Below are 21,461 nucleotides of genomic sequence, written 5' to 3'. Positions count from 1 at the left end.
TCAACAAGCAATTTTTATTCAGGAAAGAAAAATTCTAGCTTCTCTTCTTACTCTGTGTGTTAATATTTCTCAAAAATTTTAAATGGGTACTAACCTCTGACCCGTGTTCCTGTAGCATCGGTCCTTTGAATCCCACCAGCCAGCACCATGGCCACAGCAAGCTTTACTAGGTACATTCCAAAAACTTGAGGGCACAAGCTAGCCAATATTTCATTCCTTCCTGGGAAAGGCAGAAAGATGAGTTACCAATAATTTTCAAGAAATCCTAGCTGAAATTTCCCTTTCTATCCTGTCTTCTTAGAAACACTCTATGCTCTAAAATGATCAAGGGTACCATTTCCAAATGACTAAAATGAGTGAATAACTTTGTTTTGGTCCTAAAAGTCCTTTTCTTGTTATAATGGCATGAGATGAAAATTCTTTTTATTCCTGGGTGCTACCTGTTTGTTTCTATAAATTTAGCATACTTTACAAGGGACAGAAAGAAATCTCTTTTCTCCCTCATTGGACCAACATTATCCCTTAAAAATAATACCAGCTGCACTTCTTGTGCAATAATTTCAGTAAAATTACTCCACTGCCTAAATAAAAGGAAGGTGTTCGATCTCAGAAACAATGAGACAGATTGTAGAAGCCTGTTATCTTTAAATACAAAAGGTACTTGGAGCTCATGGAGCTTCTCCAGAGGTATAAGAGAGGTAAAATCAACCCATCCTGCAAGTCAATTCAGCATTTGCTCTGAGCAGTTTGGTAAATTCTGTTTTATCTAGACTAAGCATCAATGTATCAGGATATTTAGAAGATCATTATAAACGACAACTCTAGCAATCCAAGCTGGAGGTCTTAGGATTCTTCTGATAACATGCTTTAAATAAGTGATTACCACTGTTCTAGGTTCTGTTTTGAGAAATATCAAACACCAAATCTGAGATCTGCCTATACCATCAATGAATAAAGTAGGTATTTCATTCTGTCACTGGCCAATCAACCAGTGAGACCCATAGAATTTACGAGACTCTAACAAGCCCCTATGGAGTCTGCCTTATACGGAATTCACTACTGTGATGGTACTCTGTATGTCTGCATTCATGTTACCAGAAATTAATGTCCACATGCTGGTAACTAATCTGCACGTTTGAAGGCTTTTATATTTAACTCTGAGCTTGTACTCATGTTTCAATGATAGCTCTTTGGAGGAGGAAAATAATCATACAAGTACTACTTTAGCTGATGATTCCAGTTCCAGAAGCTTTTCCATCAAGATAAAGGAAAGGGCCTTCCTCCATAATTTGTGTCCCTATGCACAAAGGCTACTTTTCGTAACGAATCAAAATTGACTCAGCGGCAATTAAGCTATGGTGATGTGACCTGGGATGGCAGAAATGGTTAAGAAAGAAAACATTTTAGTAAAAAGGGAACCAAAAAGAAGAATTAGTAAATCCTGGAAGTTCATTAACTGCTGGAGGGAATCCCTCCTTTCCTGAGGTAGAAAGTCTAGAGAAAAAAGATGAAAGGTCTGAGATCTACATAGTTAAGACCTGACAGCAGGTATGTAAATTCTGACCAGAATCTGGAGATTACACATACAAAGAAAGAAAGAATAGCCTCAACAAGCAGGGAACAAGTAGGCAAACTGAGCTGGAAGACACTCAAGCCGGAGCTGTTAAAGAGCCAGCTTTTTCAGTAAAGGTGGATTCAGTGACTAATGTGCTGACAGGAAGCACATCCCACAGGCTCTGGTGGCAGAGCCCAGTGCTGCTATTTACTAGCTGTCTGACCTTGGGCAGGTTTCTTACTCTCTCCACCTCCATTTCCTGATCTGTGAAATGGAGATAATGATGGTATCTCGTAGGGTTGTTAAGGAGCTAATAGGTGCACAGCACATGGAATAGTATCTGGCACATAGTAGGAGCTACTTACTTGTTAACTATTATATTACCTGTACTACTTGTGCTTATTTCTCATCTCAAGGTTTCCTCACACTGTGGTCAACACAAAAGATACACTCTGAAGTCAGTTCTGAGGTACCAGAGAAAAGCAAAGGGGAAGGTCCATTCCCTAAATTTGTTATCTAAAGTTGAAAAACTTGATTCCTTGGGTCATGGCAATAGAAGCTCCCATGACTATATCATGGAAGAGAATGCATTAGGGTGAATACCACCCCATTCCTTCCCTCCCTCCCTCTCAAATTTCTGGTTCTAGACCATGTTAATAGTGTGCCCATGTAATCCACCCTTGTGGCATGGCCTTCAGTTACCCCAAGGAAGAGAGCTTCTTAGATTTAAGATAAATGAGTCACCCTGGAGTGGGTTGAGATGGCCCAAAAGACCCCAACCCCTACGTTTGGGTTTCTATCCAGCCTCTATGCATCAGGGTCAGGGGATCCCTGAGATCAGTGTAGATCAGAAGAAAATCTTTAGCTCCTCGTCAATACTCACAGCATCAGAGCTTAATGAAGCAGGCCAACCTCCCAGAGCTAAGCAGTGAAGTAATCTCTGGCTTTAGACCAGCAAAATGAAGACACACTTTTGGATGCAGCTCCCCACCTCCACCCTCCTCCCCACACCCCCCAACACACACACATACACTTTGAAGTGGTAAAATATAGTGGGCTGATAATTGCTACTTAGGAAATGAAGAAAGCAGAATCTGTTCATACTAAAAAGAAAACAGGTGCCTCGTTTTCTCCCTGTCTTCTCACAAAATATTATACTTATTTCTTCTTTTCATCCAGTAACTGAGATGTATAGCTATAGCCTTCTAATTAAAACAAGATAGACTAATCACCAGCACAAAGAACTTCTGATGGCCTAGTTGGAACACTGTATGATGCCCTTCCTTCACTGTTACTAGGTGGAGTGTAGCTGTGGCACTGGAATTAATAAGGAATGATTATGGTCCAAGGAAGAGTTACAGATTTTTGTGAGGATTTGAGCCTAAGAAACAATTTTAAGTAAAAAAACTTATTTAAAAATACATATAATTCTTAAAATGTTTGCTTAATAAAGCCACAACATAGAGACCTTTGGTTCTTTCTGTATGGATCAAATAAAAGAATGATCCGTAACCACCATACACGTGTTACACACATAAGCAAAAAAAAAAAAAAAATCATCCCACAAAATAAAAGTAAACTGCCTATATTTAGGCAAGTGAAAGCCTTTTCTTAAATTAATTAATTAATTAATTTTTATTTCATTGAGCCACGCGGCATGTGGGATCTTAGTTCCCCGACCAGGGGTCGAACCCACGTCCCCTGCATTGGAAGCATGGAGTCTTAACCGCTGGACCACCAGGAAAGTCCCTGAAAGTCTTTTTTTGTGAAATGATATCTGTCCAATTCACCATGTGATTTAAGAATAAAGTAATCACCGTGTATTAGATTTGAGGTGAGGTTTATCAGAAATAGTCTTTTACTGGCTTCCGTTTATTTTTCTCAGAAGATGCCTCCAAGGAAGAATGAAAATAGACATTTGAAGATTTAATTGGTGTTTTATACATTTGGGATTTTTAAATAAAAAATACTCTACAAACCCAATGGCTATAATGTTTTAATCTGTGTAATTACATCTTAGTGTCACAGTCAAAATTTTTTGCTGTGATGACAAAGCTTATTTTTTGCATCTCTTTCCTACTTCATATTTTTAAATCTTCAGCTAAAACAGTGTGAAGCTGTCTTAACTGTATAAGATACATCAGAAAAGAAATGGCTTTAATAGGATGAAGTTTCTTAATAGGGTGAGTTTTGCCTATTTAAGGCAGAACTATGTATTTAATTGGTAAAGAAGGTAGAAAGCTCTGAAACTATTTTGGCAATATAAGAGATGTTAAAATAATAGTTGGAAATGGAAAATCTCTTGGAATTTCCAGTAAGATCTCTAAATAGAAAAGATTATGCCAGAAAAGGGCTGCAAAGGGAGACTACAGCTAGAGGTACTGACTAATGCTACTCCCTTTGAACACAGTCACTGATACATAGCATGTAAATCACAAACATTGTATTTAACTAATGAATGAAATGCCGTTAATAATTATCAGCTCTATACCCTTAACACAAACCTGCAAAAGGATCACTCTTATAGTATTCCCAAAAATCTTCAAATTCTTTTCGGACCTCCTCATCCATGTTGATCCCTGCAGACTGTTCATTATTTACTTGGACGTAATTGGCTTTCAGGACTATCTCCACTTCACAGCGCACATCTTGCTGAAACGGCTTCCACCGTTGCATTACAACCCCATAAATAGTGAGGTCATCACCTGGGACAAAGCACCGAGTGAGTCCAGCAGTAGCATCCTGCCTGCTTGGGCACAAACTCAACAGAGGACCAGAACTAAGAAATAAACCACTACCCCACCAAGGTTTAGAGTAGTACACATTCTTCCAGAAACCATTTGGGGCAAAAGAACACCACAGAGTCCTGATTTTTTTTTTTAAACAGGCACTTGTATTTGCACGGCTAAAAGCTAAAGCCAACATTTTAATTTTTCTTAATCTGCCACATGATAATCACACCAAATTCTAAACTTTCCTTGGGAAAATAGTTTATTGGATGATTTATTCATCGTGATTATATTGGGTGAAATGTTCATCCTCAGAATCTCTAACCATATAGTTCTCACTTAAAGAAGAGGTGGGAATTGCAGCCAAAAGGTTAAAGTGCAGTCTGTCCCTCAGTATCTGCAGGAGATTGGTTCCAGAACCCACCTCAGATGCCAAAATCCACGGATGCTCAAGTCCACAGTCAGCCCTCTGAATCTGAGGTTCCGCATCCGCAGATTCAAGCAACCATGGATCGTGTAGTACTGTAGTATTTACTATTGAAAAAAATCCGTGTATAAGTGGACCCACAAAGTTCAAACCCATGTTGTTCAAGGGTCAACTGCATAATCAATTTGGTGTCAGGAAAGGAGACAATCTCATGATAATGGATACTATACTAGTTTTAGTTTCTTGTATATTTCATTTTTACTTAACTGCATTTGTTAACATTCACTCGCTGCCTTTTTTTTTTTTAATGAACAAAAGAATGAGTGCACTAAGAAATGAATGAATACTTGTTCTACTTCAAAGCTCCTTTCCATAAGCTATGAAAGCACAAGATACAACCCTGCTTGTTCTTTCTTGGTTGGTTCCTTCCCATCTAAGGAAACTCTCCCATTCCTAATTGATGGGTAGAATATTAAACTTTTACAGATTTTCCTAAGAGGCCTTGGGTAACTTATAGGCACAATGACAACTGTTTTCATTATTACATACAATTCAATTAACGAGTATAGGTGAGTGCTTGGCATTTGATATTTTGGTACTGGAGAAAAGGGGGCAAAAAAAGGAAAAATAATCCTAGTCCCCCAGATTTCAATCTTGTTGAACACAGGATGTTGGACATACCTTAAATCCAATCCTGGTATTTACATTCTGAACTAACAGGCAAGTCTTCATTTCCAAGCCTATGTCAAATATATGATATCTGCTGATAAAAAATGCCTTTCACTCTCTAAATGTCAATGAGTAATGTGTAATCTGCAGGGCTTTTGATTTCCTGGAGAAAAGTGTTCTGTGAATGCTAAATGCATGGAACTGGTGGTAGCAATTCACCAAATAGAAGGCATATTTCTAGCCAAAGGCAACTTCATAGTAAATGGTGACGAACACATTAAATCGGTTCTTCACTCATTTTCAAGATACTTCCTCAACCATTGCTGGATGGTTTTCAAATCCAATCAGGAATAGTGATCATTTACTATATTGTCTGCCCCCAATCTTTTAGATGAAAATGGCCAGGGCAACTTTATATGAGCACTTCAAAGAATTCTCTACTATGGTCATTTTAATGGGTTATATATAGGTTGTTTCTACATTAAGTCAAATGAGAAATTTAACTTTCAGGTATTGCACCCACTAGTAATAACCTGACTTTACTAAGCAGCAGTAATGTGGAAAATGTGAAGTACTCAAGAATGGACAAGAGTACTGCCTCATCAGATGTGGATTCAAATCCCAGCTCCACCACTCACCGGCTGTGTGGCAAGCTACCTAATAAACTGAGCTTATTTCTTGACCTACAAAATGGGAATAATTATACTTACATCATAGAACTATAGTAAGAATTGGGTCAGATAATGTATATAAAGTACTTAATGCAATATCTAGAATACATGCTCAATAAATATTAGCTGTTACTATAGTAAACCTACGTTACATTTGTAAAGCAAGTAATACCATTAAACACCCTTTAATATATACATGTTTTCATTTACTCAGATATTTGAGAGACAGATTCATATGATCATCAGAACAATTGTGAGGTATACATGATAGTCTAAGGCAATAGATACTAGTTTGAAACTTGCATGTTTTTCCATAGTAAATGTTACTGGAAAAAATGTTATTTTCAGAAAGCTAAAATTCTTACTTTTACAATCCAATCTCTTTGTCCCCTCTATCTTCTGCAGCATATTTACCACTGCAACCACCCTGGTCAGAGCCATCTTTGATCTCCTGCAGCACTTACAGTTATCAGTACACAACCTCCAACTTTATTACTCTGCAACGTCAGATTGGGGTTCCTAACTAGACTGTAAATTCCTGAAGGGCAAGGATTATGCCATTTATGTCTTCTGATTCTCACAGAGGTTTGTAGCAATGGATAAATGAAAGATAGCTGATGACAGACTGCTTCCATCCATTCTGTATTGTTAGTGACATGTGAAAGAAAAATAGCTTAAGATTTTTTTTTTTTTAAGTGCAGAAAGAATTCAGTTTAGATGAACTGCATGAAAACATCTTAATCTCTATCAAAGGACATTTTCATGTTCTGGCTAAGCTCATACAAGCACTGCTTTGCTGATCCAGACATTACAGATTCTGGTTAAAATCTAGAGTCTTACATGAACAAGGTACTTTGACACAGCCTTGTCCATTTATCAGGCAAACCATGATCAAAGCTGTTATTTAGTTAGAATACTGTTTAGACAAGTATGAACTGTTAATATATTTGACATAAATTTCAAACTATGGGTTGGTGATTCTTGGTGGAAGGGGAGAATATTTTGACAAGGAATTATTCTTGACTCTAGATACTGAACTCTTTGTTTCCATAGAGCCTTTGCCTCATCATTTTAATGAAACGGCAGCTCAGTAAAAATGAGGCATTTGGAGAAGCTTAGGGTTAAGAAAAGGAAATGATGGAATTTAGAGACATAAAGCATTTTCGACTTGTCCAGTAGGGGAGCACTGGGATATGAAATAAGAGGTCAGACATACCTGTTACTGCCCAGGGGACACATTGGTGCTATTTTTTTTTTTTAATAGAGATTAAGGGGTTCTTAGGATGGGAAATATTTAAAGCAGGAAATGTTGAAGTTAGTTGAAAGGCAGTCGTTGACAACTATCATTTGCATTTTCTGACCCACCTTCAATTTAAATTAAATGTTAAACAGCCAGTGGAAATTGCTAGGCAAACAGTAAAAGCAACAGTTTTTAAGTTGTTTGGAATACGAGGAGGAAACACAAAGGATAAGCTCTCATGGGCAAATCAGGTTCTTCATCTATAAAACAAGCAGCTAGACTAGATGGCTGAACTCCAGCCCAGCTTCTTTCCTGCTATTACCTACCTCCTCATGCCAGCCTCTGTTCTCAAGTTCCCCATACTCACTTGCCAGTGATCTTGGGAAAACAAAAAGTGGCTTTTCCTAGTCAATACTTTAGGACCTACTATATAAGCTAACATTCTCACCAGATTTGCAACTGTCTACTAAGTCATCTTCCAGGATAACCTTCATTGTTCGTGGGATACTTCCAACAGATAGCCTTTGAACCTAGCAAGGAAAAGAAAGCAGACACTGAGTATGCTCAGATACATACTAAGTATTCAGAAGCCTAGCAGTTCTTCAAGTTACTGTTTCTATTTCTCTGGTATTATCACACAATTTAATTACGATGGGGATTTATGGAATTTTCTTGAAACTTGTGCCTACTATCAGTTTAAGAATTCACTAAAACTACAATAAAATAAAAACATCCATATGGAAAATATCTCAAAATATAATCTACCTTGTGGATGGTCAAAATAAACACATGCTCCAACTACTAAACACAATAACATTTACTTAACTAGAAAAGAGAGGCAGTTCTTTCCTGTATCTAGTCATAAGACAAATCACTCGGTTCCTCTGATTATTTCTTAGTAACAGATTACAAACGTGTTCCCTAGTCCTGGCAATTTGCCCATAGCTGAAAAACACTTCTTCTAATTTGTTATTTTTCGCATTTATTTGATCACTTACCTGTTCCTGAATTTTGATTTCCTGATAATCTCTACACCTAGTTGGAGATGAACACAAGTCTGAGAGGCAAGTGAATTTTGCAGAATCACAGCTCTCCAAGCTGGGACATGAGGATGGCCGACAGAAGGTATAATACTGCTCAAAGTCGGCCCTGACCACAAATACATGCTTGCATTTGTTACACATGTAATCCCGCTCAAACTCCAGGATCTTCACCAGACTCGTTCGAATCACTGTCCCAGTGACAGATAAAAAGTGTCCCACATCCTTGGTTCTAGGGATGTGCTCCCTCACCAGCTCAGGACAAACAGGCAATCCTGATGGAGAAACAAAACAAAAACACATCAACTTCTACTTGGGATTTGACTCCATGCAATATATTTTTCTCATATTTCCTGAGGGAGAAAGTATAATTTCAGGGAAAAAGAAATCTTTGTGTTTTACTTAAGAAAAAAGATCAACTCAAGAAAATATAAAAGAATTATTTCAAATAACAATTATCAATGGACTCTCTTTAAAAGTACGTATCTAGATGATATATTGATAATAACCTGGATTAAAAAAAGAATTGATTCTCTTAAGAGGGCTATCTCAGTAGGATGTAAACACAGTATATAATTTTAACCTCATTCAATGAAGAATATACTGCCACATGCAGTAAAATCAAAGCTGAGTGATAAAGAGATGGTAGTGGAATGAACAAAGGCTAGTGCTTTTTCTAGTTAGGTTCAGGATTTATTAATACATAAATCGGATAGTGTTTTCAAGTCTTGAATTACCTAGAGGTTTACCTACAGCACCACTTCATCCTTTAAAAACCTTGTGTTTTTCATCATTAATAAACAGGCAACTTAAAAGGTGCAAAATGCCAAAGAAAATTCTTATGTGGAAATGCCCTCTTTCTCATATTTGGCTACAAGGCACCACTGGAGTAGAGAGATGCTGCCTGTGATGGTCAAAGGCTGCCTTCTAACAGGTTTATCAAGGGAGCATTTGTTACACTGGTTCATGTCCCGTGGTCTATGGTCTTGTCCTTGAACTTAGCCCTGAAACCTGATAAGCATGAACACTGAAGACATCTACTGGATTTGCCAAGCTCATAAGAAATAACCATAATAGGCATGATTACACTTTAAGTTTCTATGGTCAGAACATTTTCTCCCTGTTTATAGATCTATTCTGAAAGCCAAATCATTATCATCACTGTCATCATCATTGTCATCAGAAGGCAGTTTGGGATGCAAGGAATTTAAGGGAAAAAAAAAAAAGCAGCAGATTGCTTAGATGAACTGAATGCTTTAGGCACCAGGCTACATTAATCTGGTGATACAGCTTAGACGTCTACAGACTTGAATTTTCTCTGCTGCTGGCTGAGACTCTCTCTCCATATATCCTATACTGTATCAACAGGGTGGGCACTGCAACATTTGCCACTATGACTCCTTTTTCTATGCTTCCAAGGCTGACTTGCCTGCTTTCTAATGGAAATACTCTTTATTTATATTAACTTGGATTGTATCACACTTTGCCAGTAAGGGAGCCATACTTTTGCTTACGATGATTTTGTGTATCTCTGCTCTGTTCTGTGTCAACTTTACAGTTTAACTATCAGAAAACAAACTTATTTTCCTATTTCCAAATTCCTAGGGAATGCTTCATTAAAACACCCTGGGGCTCACCAGTGCTACATCATATGTGCAGGAATAGACAGAGAGGTTGGGGCAGGAATAAAGCAGGTTTTATCCATTAAAATATCCACTGTATTCATTTCTCAGTGCTCATCTCAGGCATCTGTTAATTCATCTGCATGTAGCTAAATATTGAGAACACACCAATATTTCTAGTTACAACCAAGTAAAAGCCAAACTAACAACCAAAAGCTTTTCATTAAGAACAGGTCTAGTCCTCATATCCTCATTGCTTATGTTTCAGGGGTACAGTGTCCTCTTTTAGTTCCCATCCTAGAATGTTAAGAAACAAAAAACCACCAAGTGGAGATGTCTCTTCTTACTTGGCCTTAATTAGATGTACATTATGGCAACACATCTTCACAATGCTTGCAGATTCTCAATTACCTTTTTCTTCCTCCCCACATGAATACTTTTTAAAAATTAGGATATAATTTAGGTACCATAAATTTGCCTTTTTAAAGTATATAATTCAGTGGTTATTAGTACATTCACAAGGTTATACAATCATCACCACTATCTAATTCCAGAATATTTTCACTGCTTCAAAAAGAAACCCTGTTCGCAGTAGCAGACAGTCTCTATGCCCCCTCCCCTGAGCCTCTGGCAACCACTAAGCTACTTTATGTCTCTACGGATTTACCTATTCTGGACATTTCATGTAAATGGAATCATAAAATATGCACCCTTTTGTGTCTGGCTTCTTCTACTTAGTATACATTTTCAAGATTCATCCATGTTGTAACATGTATCAGTTCTTCGTTCCTTTTTATGGCTGAATATTCCACTGTATGGATATACCACATTTTGTTTATACATTCATCAATTGATGGACATTTGGGTTGTTTACATTTTTCTCCTATTATGAATAATGTTACTACAAACATTTATGTGCAAGTTTTTGTTTGAATACCTGTTTTCAATTATCTTGGGCATACACCTAGGAGTAGGATTGCTGGGTTGAATACACTTTTTATAATAATTTTAATTTTTAAGTTTTCAAAGAATCACTAAGCATTCTCTATTGTAAGTATATAAAAGGATACTCAAGTGGGAAACAGGATTATTAACCCAATTTGTTTCTTAAAGTATAAACAAAATCTATCAAAATTACTTCTGAGGGCTTCCCTGGTGGCGCAGTGGTTGAGAATCTGCCTGCCAATGCAGGGGACACGGGTTCGAGCCCTGGTCTGGGAAGATCCCACATGCCGCGGAGCAACTGGGCCCGTGAGCCACAATTACTGAGCCTGCGCGTCTGGAGCCTGTGCTCCGCAACAAGAGAGGCCGCGATAGTGAGCGGCCCGCGCACCGTGATGAAGAGTGGCCCCCGCTTGCCACAACTAGAGAAAGCCCTCGCACAGAAACGAAGACCCAACACAGCCATAAATTAATTAATTAATTAATTTTAAAAAAAAATTACTTCTGAGAAAGATGAGCAAAGTGAGGAGGAGAATAGGAAAAAAAAGTGATGGGTTAGAGAACTTCACAACAATTATATTTTTGAAAACACTTAGATTTTTGAAACATCCATTCTCTCTTTCTTGGCTCCTAAAGAAATACCATTTTTCATCCCATTTCTACTCCTCTCATTCCTAGCTCTGCTTCAGATGAAAATTGATTGTTCAGTTTAAATTCTACTGTCAATATATTAAAACTTAAGAAAAACTAAGATCACAAGAACTGGGTTATGGAGAGTGCTATGTTACTCCGATGCCATGCATACAGCAGAATGCCCAGTGAAACCACAGACTGCCCAGTGCAATTCAGCAGACTCTGGATGTTCAATATGATGAAGTCATACACATAACGAATGAGGTCTTAACATAATTATTTAGTTAGATGCTTGCTATTTTTGTCCTAAATACAAACTTCAGTTTAAAAATGAAGCTATGTATAATTTTATTGTAGTTTTTTCCTAAAAAGCTACTTCTTTTTATTTCTTTTTTTTTAACATCTTTATTTGAGTATAATTGCTTTACAATGGTGTGTTAGTTTCTGCTTTATAACAAAGTGAATCAGTTATACATACACATATGTTCCCATATCTCTTCCCTCTTGTGTCTCCCTCCCTCCCACCCTCCCTATCCCACCTAAAAAGCTACTTTTAAATTGATTTTGTCTTACTCTGAATAGCATCTTCAAATGGAAGAGTAAAACACCATATTCCCTGGTGCTTCTATAGTAATCCAGGCAAGAAATAACGAAGGCCTAACTTTTAATCTCCTCCCCTTAAACCCTTCCATGCTGCCCCCAGATCTAAGAATAAGGAACCAAATGTGGGATTGGACCACAGGACGTTTTGTGACGGGATTCTTCTCACACCAAGCCCTCTGGGCACTCAAATGCTCTCATACAGTGTCCCCTTTGCCTGACACTCTCCTCCCTACTCTGTCCCTCAAAAATGGCCACACTAAGAAGCAACATAAGGGTTCAGAATACATACTGTGGAGCCAGAATGAATGAGTTGAGTCACAGCTCTATCACGCACTAGCTGTGTGACCGTGGCCAAATTATAACCTCTCAGATTTCCCTCCTGTAATATGGCAATAACAACAAAACCTACCTCATAGGATCACAAGAAGATTAAAATAATTCATATAAAGTTTCTTGGAAAAGTAACTTGCACATAGCAAGCACTATTTAAACCTTAGTTCTTATATGTAATCTTATCATTTTCCCCCTTAAAAGGTTGGCTTAAACATAATTTTCTTAATGAAATCTTTCTTTAACCCATTTCAGGTTAAATTCCCTCTTGTATGTGCCTTAACACACTGTTCTTCTTCTTCATACCACTTACCACAATTTAAATAAAAAGAATACATAGGGGGCTTCCCTGGTGGCGCAGTGGTTGAGAATCTCCCTGCCAATGCAGGGGACACGGGTTCGAGCCCTGGTCTGGGAAGATCCCACATGCCGCGGAGCAACTAAGCCCGTGAGCCACAACTACTGAGCCTGCGCGTCTGGAGCCTGTGCTCCGCAACGGGAGAGGCCACGACAGTGTGAGGCCCGCGCACCGTGATGAAGAGTGGCCCCCACTCACCGCAACTGGAGAAAGCCCTCGCACAGAAACGAAGACCCAACACAGCTATAAATAAATAAATAAATAAGTTTAAAAAAAAAAAAAAAAAAAAAAGAATACATAATTATTATGTCTCCACACTAGAATATAAACTCCATGGGGGCAGGGCAGAGGTAAATTTTATTCACTACTATATTATCATCGCTTTATAAATAGTAAGCATTAAAAAAGAAAAAACTTGAAAGAAAGACAGATGAAAGGAAGGCAAGGAAGAGGGGAGGAATAGATATTAAAAATACTACATGAGCTTTGAAACCAATTAGAGATAAGGTATAAGGAAGAGGGTGAAATTTAGAGTGACTCCTAGTTCTCTGGTTCCATTAACCAAGTCAGGGAATTCTGGAAGGCACATGGTAGTCAATTAGTAAATATCTATTGAAAGAATAAATAAGGAAATACGATTTTCAGATGGAGGGGGGCACAGAGAGGGGAGGGAAATCATGACTACACTTTTTGATACACTGAGTTTGCAAAAAGATATCTCTAGTTTGAAACATCTGACGGACAAGAGGACATTTGAATACAGAGCTTAAGAGACAGATTCTGGCAATCAAGCAATCAATCAATCAAGTTGGCACTTGTTGCTCTATAAGTGGCAGCTGAAGCCTAGGTTCAGAATGGAGGCCACCCCATCAGGAAGAGAATGCAGGATTCAGGAGCAGATGGCCACATCTGAACCCTGAGGACCTACCACCTACAGGGCCAGTAAAGGAAGAGGCTCCCAGAGCAGGGAGAAAAGCCACCGCTAGAGAGGGAGGAAAGGGCAAGACAGTGCTGTCAGCGGGGCCAAGGCTGGAGTTTCATAAAGGGCGAGGAAGCAACAGTAACAAATCCAGCAGGGAAATAAAGGAAGAGAAATCCCGACACTTGTCCCTCAGTCTGGCCATGAGGCAGTCACTGGGAAGGCGGGGGAGGGTGCGTTCAGTGTGGTGGAGGTGAAAGGGTGAATGGGGGAAGGTTATGCTAAAGAAGGCATGAACTCTGTCAAAACACTGTTATGAAAGGAGAGTGGATGGAGGGTAGAGGGGACACAGAGTTGAAAGAGGGGCCTCTCTCCTGAAAGGGAGACAGAAAGGATTCCTGGTCATCCTGGCCACCACCCACCACACCCCCATAGGCTCCAGGCTTCCCCCCGGGGTGCTGGTATGAGTCGGTGACTGACTTCTAGCACCTGGCTTACCCATCTCCCTAAGATGGTAACTTACCAGGATGCACGTCTCATCTAAATCCAGACTCTTGAGTAGAGGCCATGGTTGGGCTTTAGGAAAGCCCTGAACCTCTTGAAATTCAGGCAGAAATTTAAATATATATACACCTGCATTTTCTGAAGAGGATTTGTAACTTTCTCAACATATAACCCTGAAGAACCTCTTATTTAAATCCTCAGTCCCATAGTTCTATTGACTTGCATATCATTACCTCTAAGAACAGAAAAAGGGGCTTACATTGTGGGAACAGTCGCTAAACCTCCCTCCCCTCCTTTCATTTAATAGTAATGCCCTAACGTCTCTTATTGCCTACTCAGCTCCTGTTTAGATCACATCCTACACGACCTGCCCCAAATGCTATGACAACATGACAGGGACATTCATAAGCACTTACTGCCTGAACCAGTCATTTAGGACCTTAGTCACGTATTGCTTTGCACTGCTCCTTAACCGTTTTGTATCTGGAGGGTAGCGTCACTTCTTGAGATCCTTTTCATGCTACTCTGTACCCAGCCCAGTGCTTTATTAAGCACTTCTAGATAAGGAGAAAATTAGTGAATAAGAGAAGGGGAAATGGGCTTTCCCTCTCTCTCTAGCCTTCCCTTTATCACATCTGGCCTCCAATCTCCTAGTCCAGACAAAGTGCATGAATTTTTCTGTGCATTTCATGGTACCTCTGTAGCTTTCCTTAGGCATGCTACTTTGTCTGGAGAACTCTCCCCAGTTCACTCAGCCAGCAAGAGTATACTCAAGTTTATCCTTTTGCAAGAAAACTTCCCTAAGTCCAGGCTAGCACCCTCACACAGACACAAATGGAACAGCTAAGCAAAATGGTCAAATGAATGCATCATTGCATAAAAGATGCTTCTTATATCTGGAGGAAACTTCTGCCAGGAAGAGTGAAAAAGAAGATACTCCTTAGGTCCAGAGACACCTTCCCTTTCCTTGCACATGATAACTCAGGCCTGTGCATGCTGGGTCATGACAAGTCTATGCAATACTGATTTTATTTCAACCAGCATAAGGAGATGTGCTGGAGAGATATTACACACTCAGGAAGAAGGCAGGTGAGAGGTGGAGGGCGTCAGGCTCAGCCACAAGGGTCCCTCACATGCTCACCAACCCTCTCTGTGTCCCTCCTGAAGTGTAGCCAGCAAGAGTGAATTCCCTGCTGCCCACCTCCAACAAGGGGCCTGTGTCTAAACCCAATTACAGCACCTCTAAAGAAAAAACTATGTAAACATTTACAACCAATTTTTCTAAGATTAGCTTTTCATTATCTTCTGTACTTTTATAATACGGGGCAATATGCCATCCTTAATGTTCTTATCTTACTGAATGGAATCATGTATATGGTACCTGTTAGGATAAACATTTTTTTTTTTTTAGAATCAAGCAAATTAGCCTAAAACATGATATCATTACCATTAAGTGGTTTATTTTGTATAGTAAAGTAACTATATTATTTTAAGAAAAGGATAGTAGAGGTGAGTACATTTTTGGATCTTCAGATTCTTTACTTTCGTATTACAATTTTTTAAGTAAATTTATAATATAAAGACAGAGATAAAAGTAACATAATGTTAAGCAGAACTGACCACAAAAATCAAAACCTTAGAACTAAAAAAGGGTAAGGGACAGTGTTTTGATAGAAATGTCAATTCATTTTAATCTTTCTGTCTTACTATATGCTACTAAGTGTGTTCTTCAACTATCCCAGTGAAGCAGGGTACATCAGGCACTAAGCCACCATTAGTGCTAAACAACAAAAACCTTTGTCATTATCTGACTCATTCACTGATAAAAATAAATAAATAAATTTTTATTTAAAACAGAGACATGTCCACATCTGTGTTAGAGATATGTCCAGATCAATTACTTCAGGTCCATGGTTTCCAGCGTGCAGTCCCTGGAAATCGGCATCAGCCTCAGAGCTTTGAGAAGTGCAAATTCTTGGACCCTAGGCCAGACCTCTTCAGTGAGAAACTCTGGGGGTGGGGCCCAGCAATCGGCTCTTTAATAAGCCCTACAGGTGATTCTGATGCCCGTTAATGTTTGAGAAACACTACTTTAAATAACAGGTGAGGGCTTTTTTTTCTTCCTCATTTATTCAATACTTTGATGCTAACTGCGTATTTGAATACCTTTCATCAAAACTACTGGGAATAGCAAGTGAACTTTAGACCAATAAAAATCCCAGAAGACAAAGGGCAATGCAATGTTCCTAAGGAGACTGAACCACAGAGGCATCCTGGGTTTTAATAATTCAGTGCCTTGTCTGGAGTCCAAGATGGAGGTGCAATATACCTAAAACCAGACTTTTCCCATCCCTGGTTCATTCTGCCTGGGACACCTGCATCCCTCCCTGATCTCACCATCTAGTCTTGAATCTTTGGGTGAATCCCCTAGGACAATTCACTCCCTGCCCAGTGAGCTAATATATCTCGCACATACCTTGAGTGATGCATGCATCGCATAAGTAAAAGCTGCCAGTAAGCTCCTTTACAATTATGTTTAATATGTACATATGCATGTACCTGTGGGCATACATACAGGATATGGTAAGTATCTGAATATATAGCTGTCTCCCCTACAGCCTTGAACTCCTTTAGATGAGGGACTATACCATATTCGTTTTGGTTTCCCAGGGGTCTAGCAAATGCCTGCCTACAAGGGATATGTTTGTAGAATTAATGTTACTGTGGTAGTAACATAATTTGCAACTCACTTTCTCAGAGAATAATGAAGAACTAGGCTAAATTCACCTGAAACCAATAGGGTCACTTAGGCAGACAGAACTTTAGTATTTAAACTGAGCATGGAAAAGTGTCTAAACATAAGGACAGCCTAAAACCATTTGCTAAATACCATTTCAATAACATTAACTAAAGCCTCTTTTAACAATCCTTCTGCAACATTATCAGAAGAGGACATTTCTTCTTGATCCTAGCAAGAGATTACCTAATGTCTGATGCATGAAGATTAATAATCTTCATAATTTTATTCCAGTAAGTGCAATCGCAGATACTATTTTTTCACTTAAATCAAATGTCTGGAATTTTTTTGAATCTTAATTTATCTCCAAGGAATTCTATAGTGACTCCTAACCTTTCTTGGAATCACAGTAATCATTTTTGCTGATTATAAATCCCCACCTTTCTGAAATGTACTATAAAGTAAATATTTATTTTTAAACAAAATGGTACATGTGTTCTCCAACTTAATCAAAGAGTGCAGGAATTCAAAGACACAGCTTTGACACCACAAGTTGCTGATTGCTCCACTGCAATTTCTTTAAAGTTAAGAGGCTTTATCTGTCGTTCATTCAAAAAACGTTATTGAGTGCCTAATAGGTGGCCAGCACAATGTTAAACTTGATATATAAAAATAATGAATTTCCTAAAATAGTTTTGAAGATCACTAGGTAGCATCTACCACTCTGCTAATTCTTTGAACTATCAATTTTTCATTGTCAGGAGTCATAAAAGCTCAGAAAGCTGAACTAGTTTTGTACACACATACATATATGTATAATATGCACACAAATATACTGCCTCCACACATTCTCCCTCCTCTCAGTTGGCATGGCTAGTACCCCAGCCTCCCAAATGTCCAGAGAAAACAGTATAAAATCATGATTCTTTTCCAAAAGTGACCATCAACTACATAATGGATATATTTTTAAGTATAAATGTCAATTCTTAGTGCTTAAATTCAATATATGTTGGGATTTCTCAAAATCTTTCTCAACAATAACATGGCAGTAAAATCCTTAAGTGATTCACCTGATATCCTGGCGTGAAGATTCTGCTTCATGGAGACACCTTCAGGCTGAGAAAGGGACTGGAGAATTGTCAAGGCTGATCTTCGAAGTGCGCTATCAAAAATAGTTAGCACTTCATTAGGGAACGCGTTGAAATATTCCCCGATTTCCATATTGGTCTCAAAAAGGGTCATGGCATTAACCACAACTGGGTAATGAGCATCTTCATCTCTTTCCTTCAAGATGAGAAGAATATCGTTCTTATGGTATTCCGAAACATATGACTCAAACACTTGACCAACCAGTGTAACTTGATCGCTATTCATCTTGGATCTAGGTAACTAAAGAAAGACAAAGGACTGTATTATACCTTTGATTTTCTAGACTTATACACTAGTTTACAAAAAGATTGGTTATAAATCATCCTGACTTTGGGCCACACTCTAATCTCAAAATACTATCTGAATTCAAATCTTAATTAGATCTGACAGAGTCACAGTCACTTATCAAATTTATTTTTTTCAGTGAGTGAAGTTAATTTTAAGTCAAAGAATTATGTTAGTACTGATAACTGAAATCTAAAATGGTCCAATGCCTTTCCTATATCTTTTCCCCAAACTTCCTCCTCTTAACCCTATAATACGTCACGTAAAAGGCCTTTGCCTTTTCTTTAATCAGATTCCATATATGTGTTTGCTCTCAAGTATAAAATCTTAAATGCCAGTCTTTTGGTTTAAGTTACTCCTAGTAGAGTTCTTTGCAAGCATCCTGGTTCTACATTTTATTCACATAAAAAACGTATCTTTCTCTCTGTCTCCCCACAACCTAGTTACACACCCGCACGCACACACACACGCACGCACACACACTTTCATTTGTATTCTGCTACTTAAACGGAACACACACTACTATTCAGATTGGTAGCCAATTCTGACTTAAATAGTTAACAAATTGGCTTTAGAAATTTACATTTGGAGGTGAACTTGTTCCTATTTTCTTTTTCTAACCTAGGAAAACTATTGACTTCAGCAAAAACAGCTGTCAAGAGTCTAAAAAAAACTAGATCATTAAACTGAGGAAAGGAAATTGGTCTCTAAATAATAAATCACTACGATTGAAAGTAAATACAGTATATTACATTCCTGGCTATATGTATATATTATTTAATTTGCACCTACAGATTAAAAGGGCCTATCCCCATTCTATTTTCATGTATACATGTAGATATCTACCATGTACAAGGCACTATTCTGGGAAATGAAAAAAGCACAATAAAAGGTCCTCTATGCCCTCAAAGAACCAACGAACAGATCAAATGAAACGGTGCTCTAACAGTGGTAAAAATGCAATACAAATAGGAGCACAAAGGAGAGAAGGATTAAATTTAAATGGAGTGACAATCCCAGATGTGGCAATGGACAGTTACAAATAAACTGTCCAAATGGATCATTTAAGAAATTCTTATTAGTCAAAGGATAAGTGTCCTTTGACTAATTTCGTTCAACCAACATTTATTGTCCTAGGCTTTAGAAACAGAAAGATTAAAGAAGATTATGACATTCACAGTTTAGCATCCTAAATATGTATTACACGTGCTATTAGCAATATTTGCCTTCTCTGGGAATCTACTAGAAGGTGTGAAAGGGGGGGGGGCACGGTACACCACAGTTAGGTAAAGAACCCTGACACCTACAGGATGCCAATGTGAGATTAAGAGATGTGTAGGCCACTACATTGGTAAGTATTTAGTTTGGGTTAGGTAATATAAATTCACCTAAGCATAAAGCAGAAAAAGCACTTGGGAAGGAACAACTAATCATACAGTATATTCACGATGTGGCCTTTGCCAAAAAAAAAAAAAATCTGGAATCCCAAATGTGGCTATAAAATAATCTCTAAGATTCTATAAATGCATATTAAATTTGGAGCCACAAATTTAGCAATTTAAAAGGCAGCTCCACATAGGGCAGGAAGGGGACAGCCGCAGAATTCATGGTTCAGATTAAGATCAGATTAAGTTTCGCCTAGTCTTTTTGAAATAGCATCACTAAAATAAACAGCATTCACTTTCAATACCTGGGCACAACAGACTAATCAAATATTTCTTAGCAGTTTGCAAACGCTAGAAACAGGCTCACCCAGATTGACTGGTGGCAGTGTTTTACAACTTTCAAGCTCCTTTTCCTTTTTCTTATGCAACATTTGAAGACAAAATAAATAAAGCCAAGTTGTGCCACCTTATCCTCTTGACTAAAGTGCCAACAAGAAAAATCCGGGAGGATGCATCAGCGGCAATCTAGCTGGATCCCTGGTAACCGCAGCCCGCCACCCGCCGCGCCGCCCCTCCGGTAGCCACGCCCCTCCGCGTCCTAAGACCCGCCCCGCTGGCACCGCCCCTGCCCGCCCGCTTCAGGTCGGCGCCTCCTCCATGCCTGGCTCGCCGCGGGCGCTCGGCAAACGTGGAGCCGACTTGTGCCCGGAGAGCTGCTTTCCACACTTCCGTCTCTGGACGTAGCCCATACCCTACAACAACTCGGCAGGTCTCTGACACTTCCCAGGCTCGGCTACGGGCAGCTCCGTCGCCGGTCTGGTCCCAGAGTTGAATAGTTTTGGAACTAACCAGGTGTGGGCGAGACTTGGGACGCACTGTGGGAAAAATAAATAATGGTGCAACAAGGCAGCGGCTGTCACTTACTGGCGGATACGTGGTGTCAGAAGTCACCGGGGGCGCAGTGCTCCCGAGGCCGAGGGGCGCGGAGAGCTCAAGCCGATCGGCGGGGTCCAAAGAGGCGGGAGGAGGCCCCGGGTGGGGGCGGGGCGCGCGCGTGGGGCCGCGCGAGGCGCCGTCGGCCGCGGGGGCGCGCAGGCTCCAGCGGACCCGCCTCGCGCCCGGACGAGATAAGCGCCACGCGGGCGGCTCCGCCGGGCCCGCGCTCCCGAGGGGCGCCAGGCCGTGCACTGCCTCAACTTGGCGGCTCAGGTGGCTCTTCCGGGTGGAGAAGCGGGCGGGCGCGCGCCCCGCCAGGCGCCGCGGGACGAGAGAGGCGGGGCGGGGCTGGCTGGGAGGGGCGAGTAGGGTCCCGGGCGGGGCGGGGCTGGGCGGAGCCGCCGCTCGGTAGTCGGGAGGAGTGCCGGGCTGTGCGGTGGCTGTGAGGGAGTGTACGGCCCGGACTTTCCGGCTCAGAACTCCGCCAGAGCTAAGGCCACAACGATTCTCTCTCTGCTTCTAGAAGTTTTAGAATGAAGGTTTTATGTTTAGGTCTATGATTCATTTTGAGCTAATTTTTGGATATGATGCGAAGTGTGGATCTTAGGTAACTTTTTGTCATATGGATATCTACCACTATTTGTTGAAAGAGCTGTATTTTTTCCACGGAATAACCTTTGCACCTGTGTCAAAAATCAGTTGTCCTTATATGTGTGGGTCTAACACT

The 21,461-nt window shown here is 39.7% G+C and overlaps 1 protein-coding gene across 2 annotated transcripts in view; it reads right to left on the bottom strand.

Moving 5' to 3' along the window:
• MCM9 (minichromosome maintenance 9 homologous recombination repair factor) overlaps window positions 1–20,994 on the bottom strand; it is an 82,456-nt gene extending 61,462 nt beyond the window's left edge. For both annotated transcript variants that reach the window (XM_061206880.1, XM_061206881.1), the window contains exons 1-6: window positions 20,723–20,994; window positions 18,050–18,368; window positions 8,290–8,606; window positions 7,740–7,821; window positions 4,060–4,260; window positions 95–220 (exon numbers count right to left, since the gene is read on the bottom strand). In XM_061206880.1, the coding sequence (XP_061062863.1) occupies window positions 95–220; window positions 4,060–4,260; window positions 7,740–7,821; window positions 8,290–8,606; window positions 18,050–18,353 (1,030 nt within the window). In that variant the 5' untranslated portion in view covers window positions 18,354–18,368; window positions 20,723–20,994. The remainder of the gene's footprint in view (window positions 1–94; window positions 221–4,059; window positions 4,261–7,739; window positions 7,822–8,289; window positions 8,607–18,049; window positions 18,369–20,722) is intronic.
• Between the last annotated feature and the right edge of the window lie 467 nt (window positions 20,995–21,461).

This window comes from Eubalaena glacialis, chromosome 12 (genome assembly GCF_028564815.1).
Source record: "Eubalaena glacialis isolate mEubGla1 chromosome 12, mEubGla1.1.hap2.+ XY, whole genome shotgun sequence".
NCBI classification, from domain to species: domain Eukaryota; kingdom Metazoa; phylum Chordata; class Mammalia; order Artiodactyla; family Balaenidae; genus Eubalaena; species Eubalaena glacialis.
This window is presented reverse-complemented; position numbering and strand designations above follow the sequence as displayed.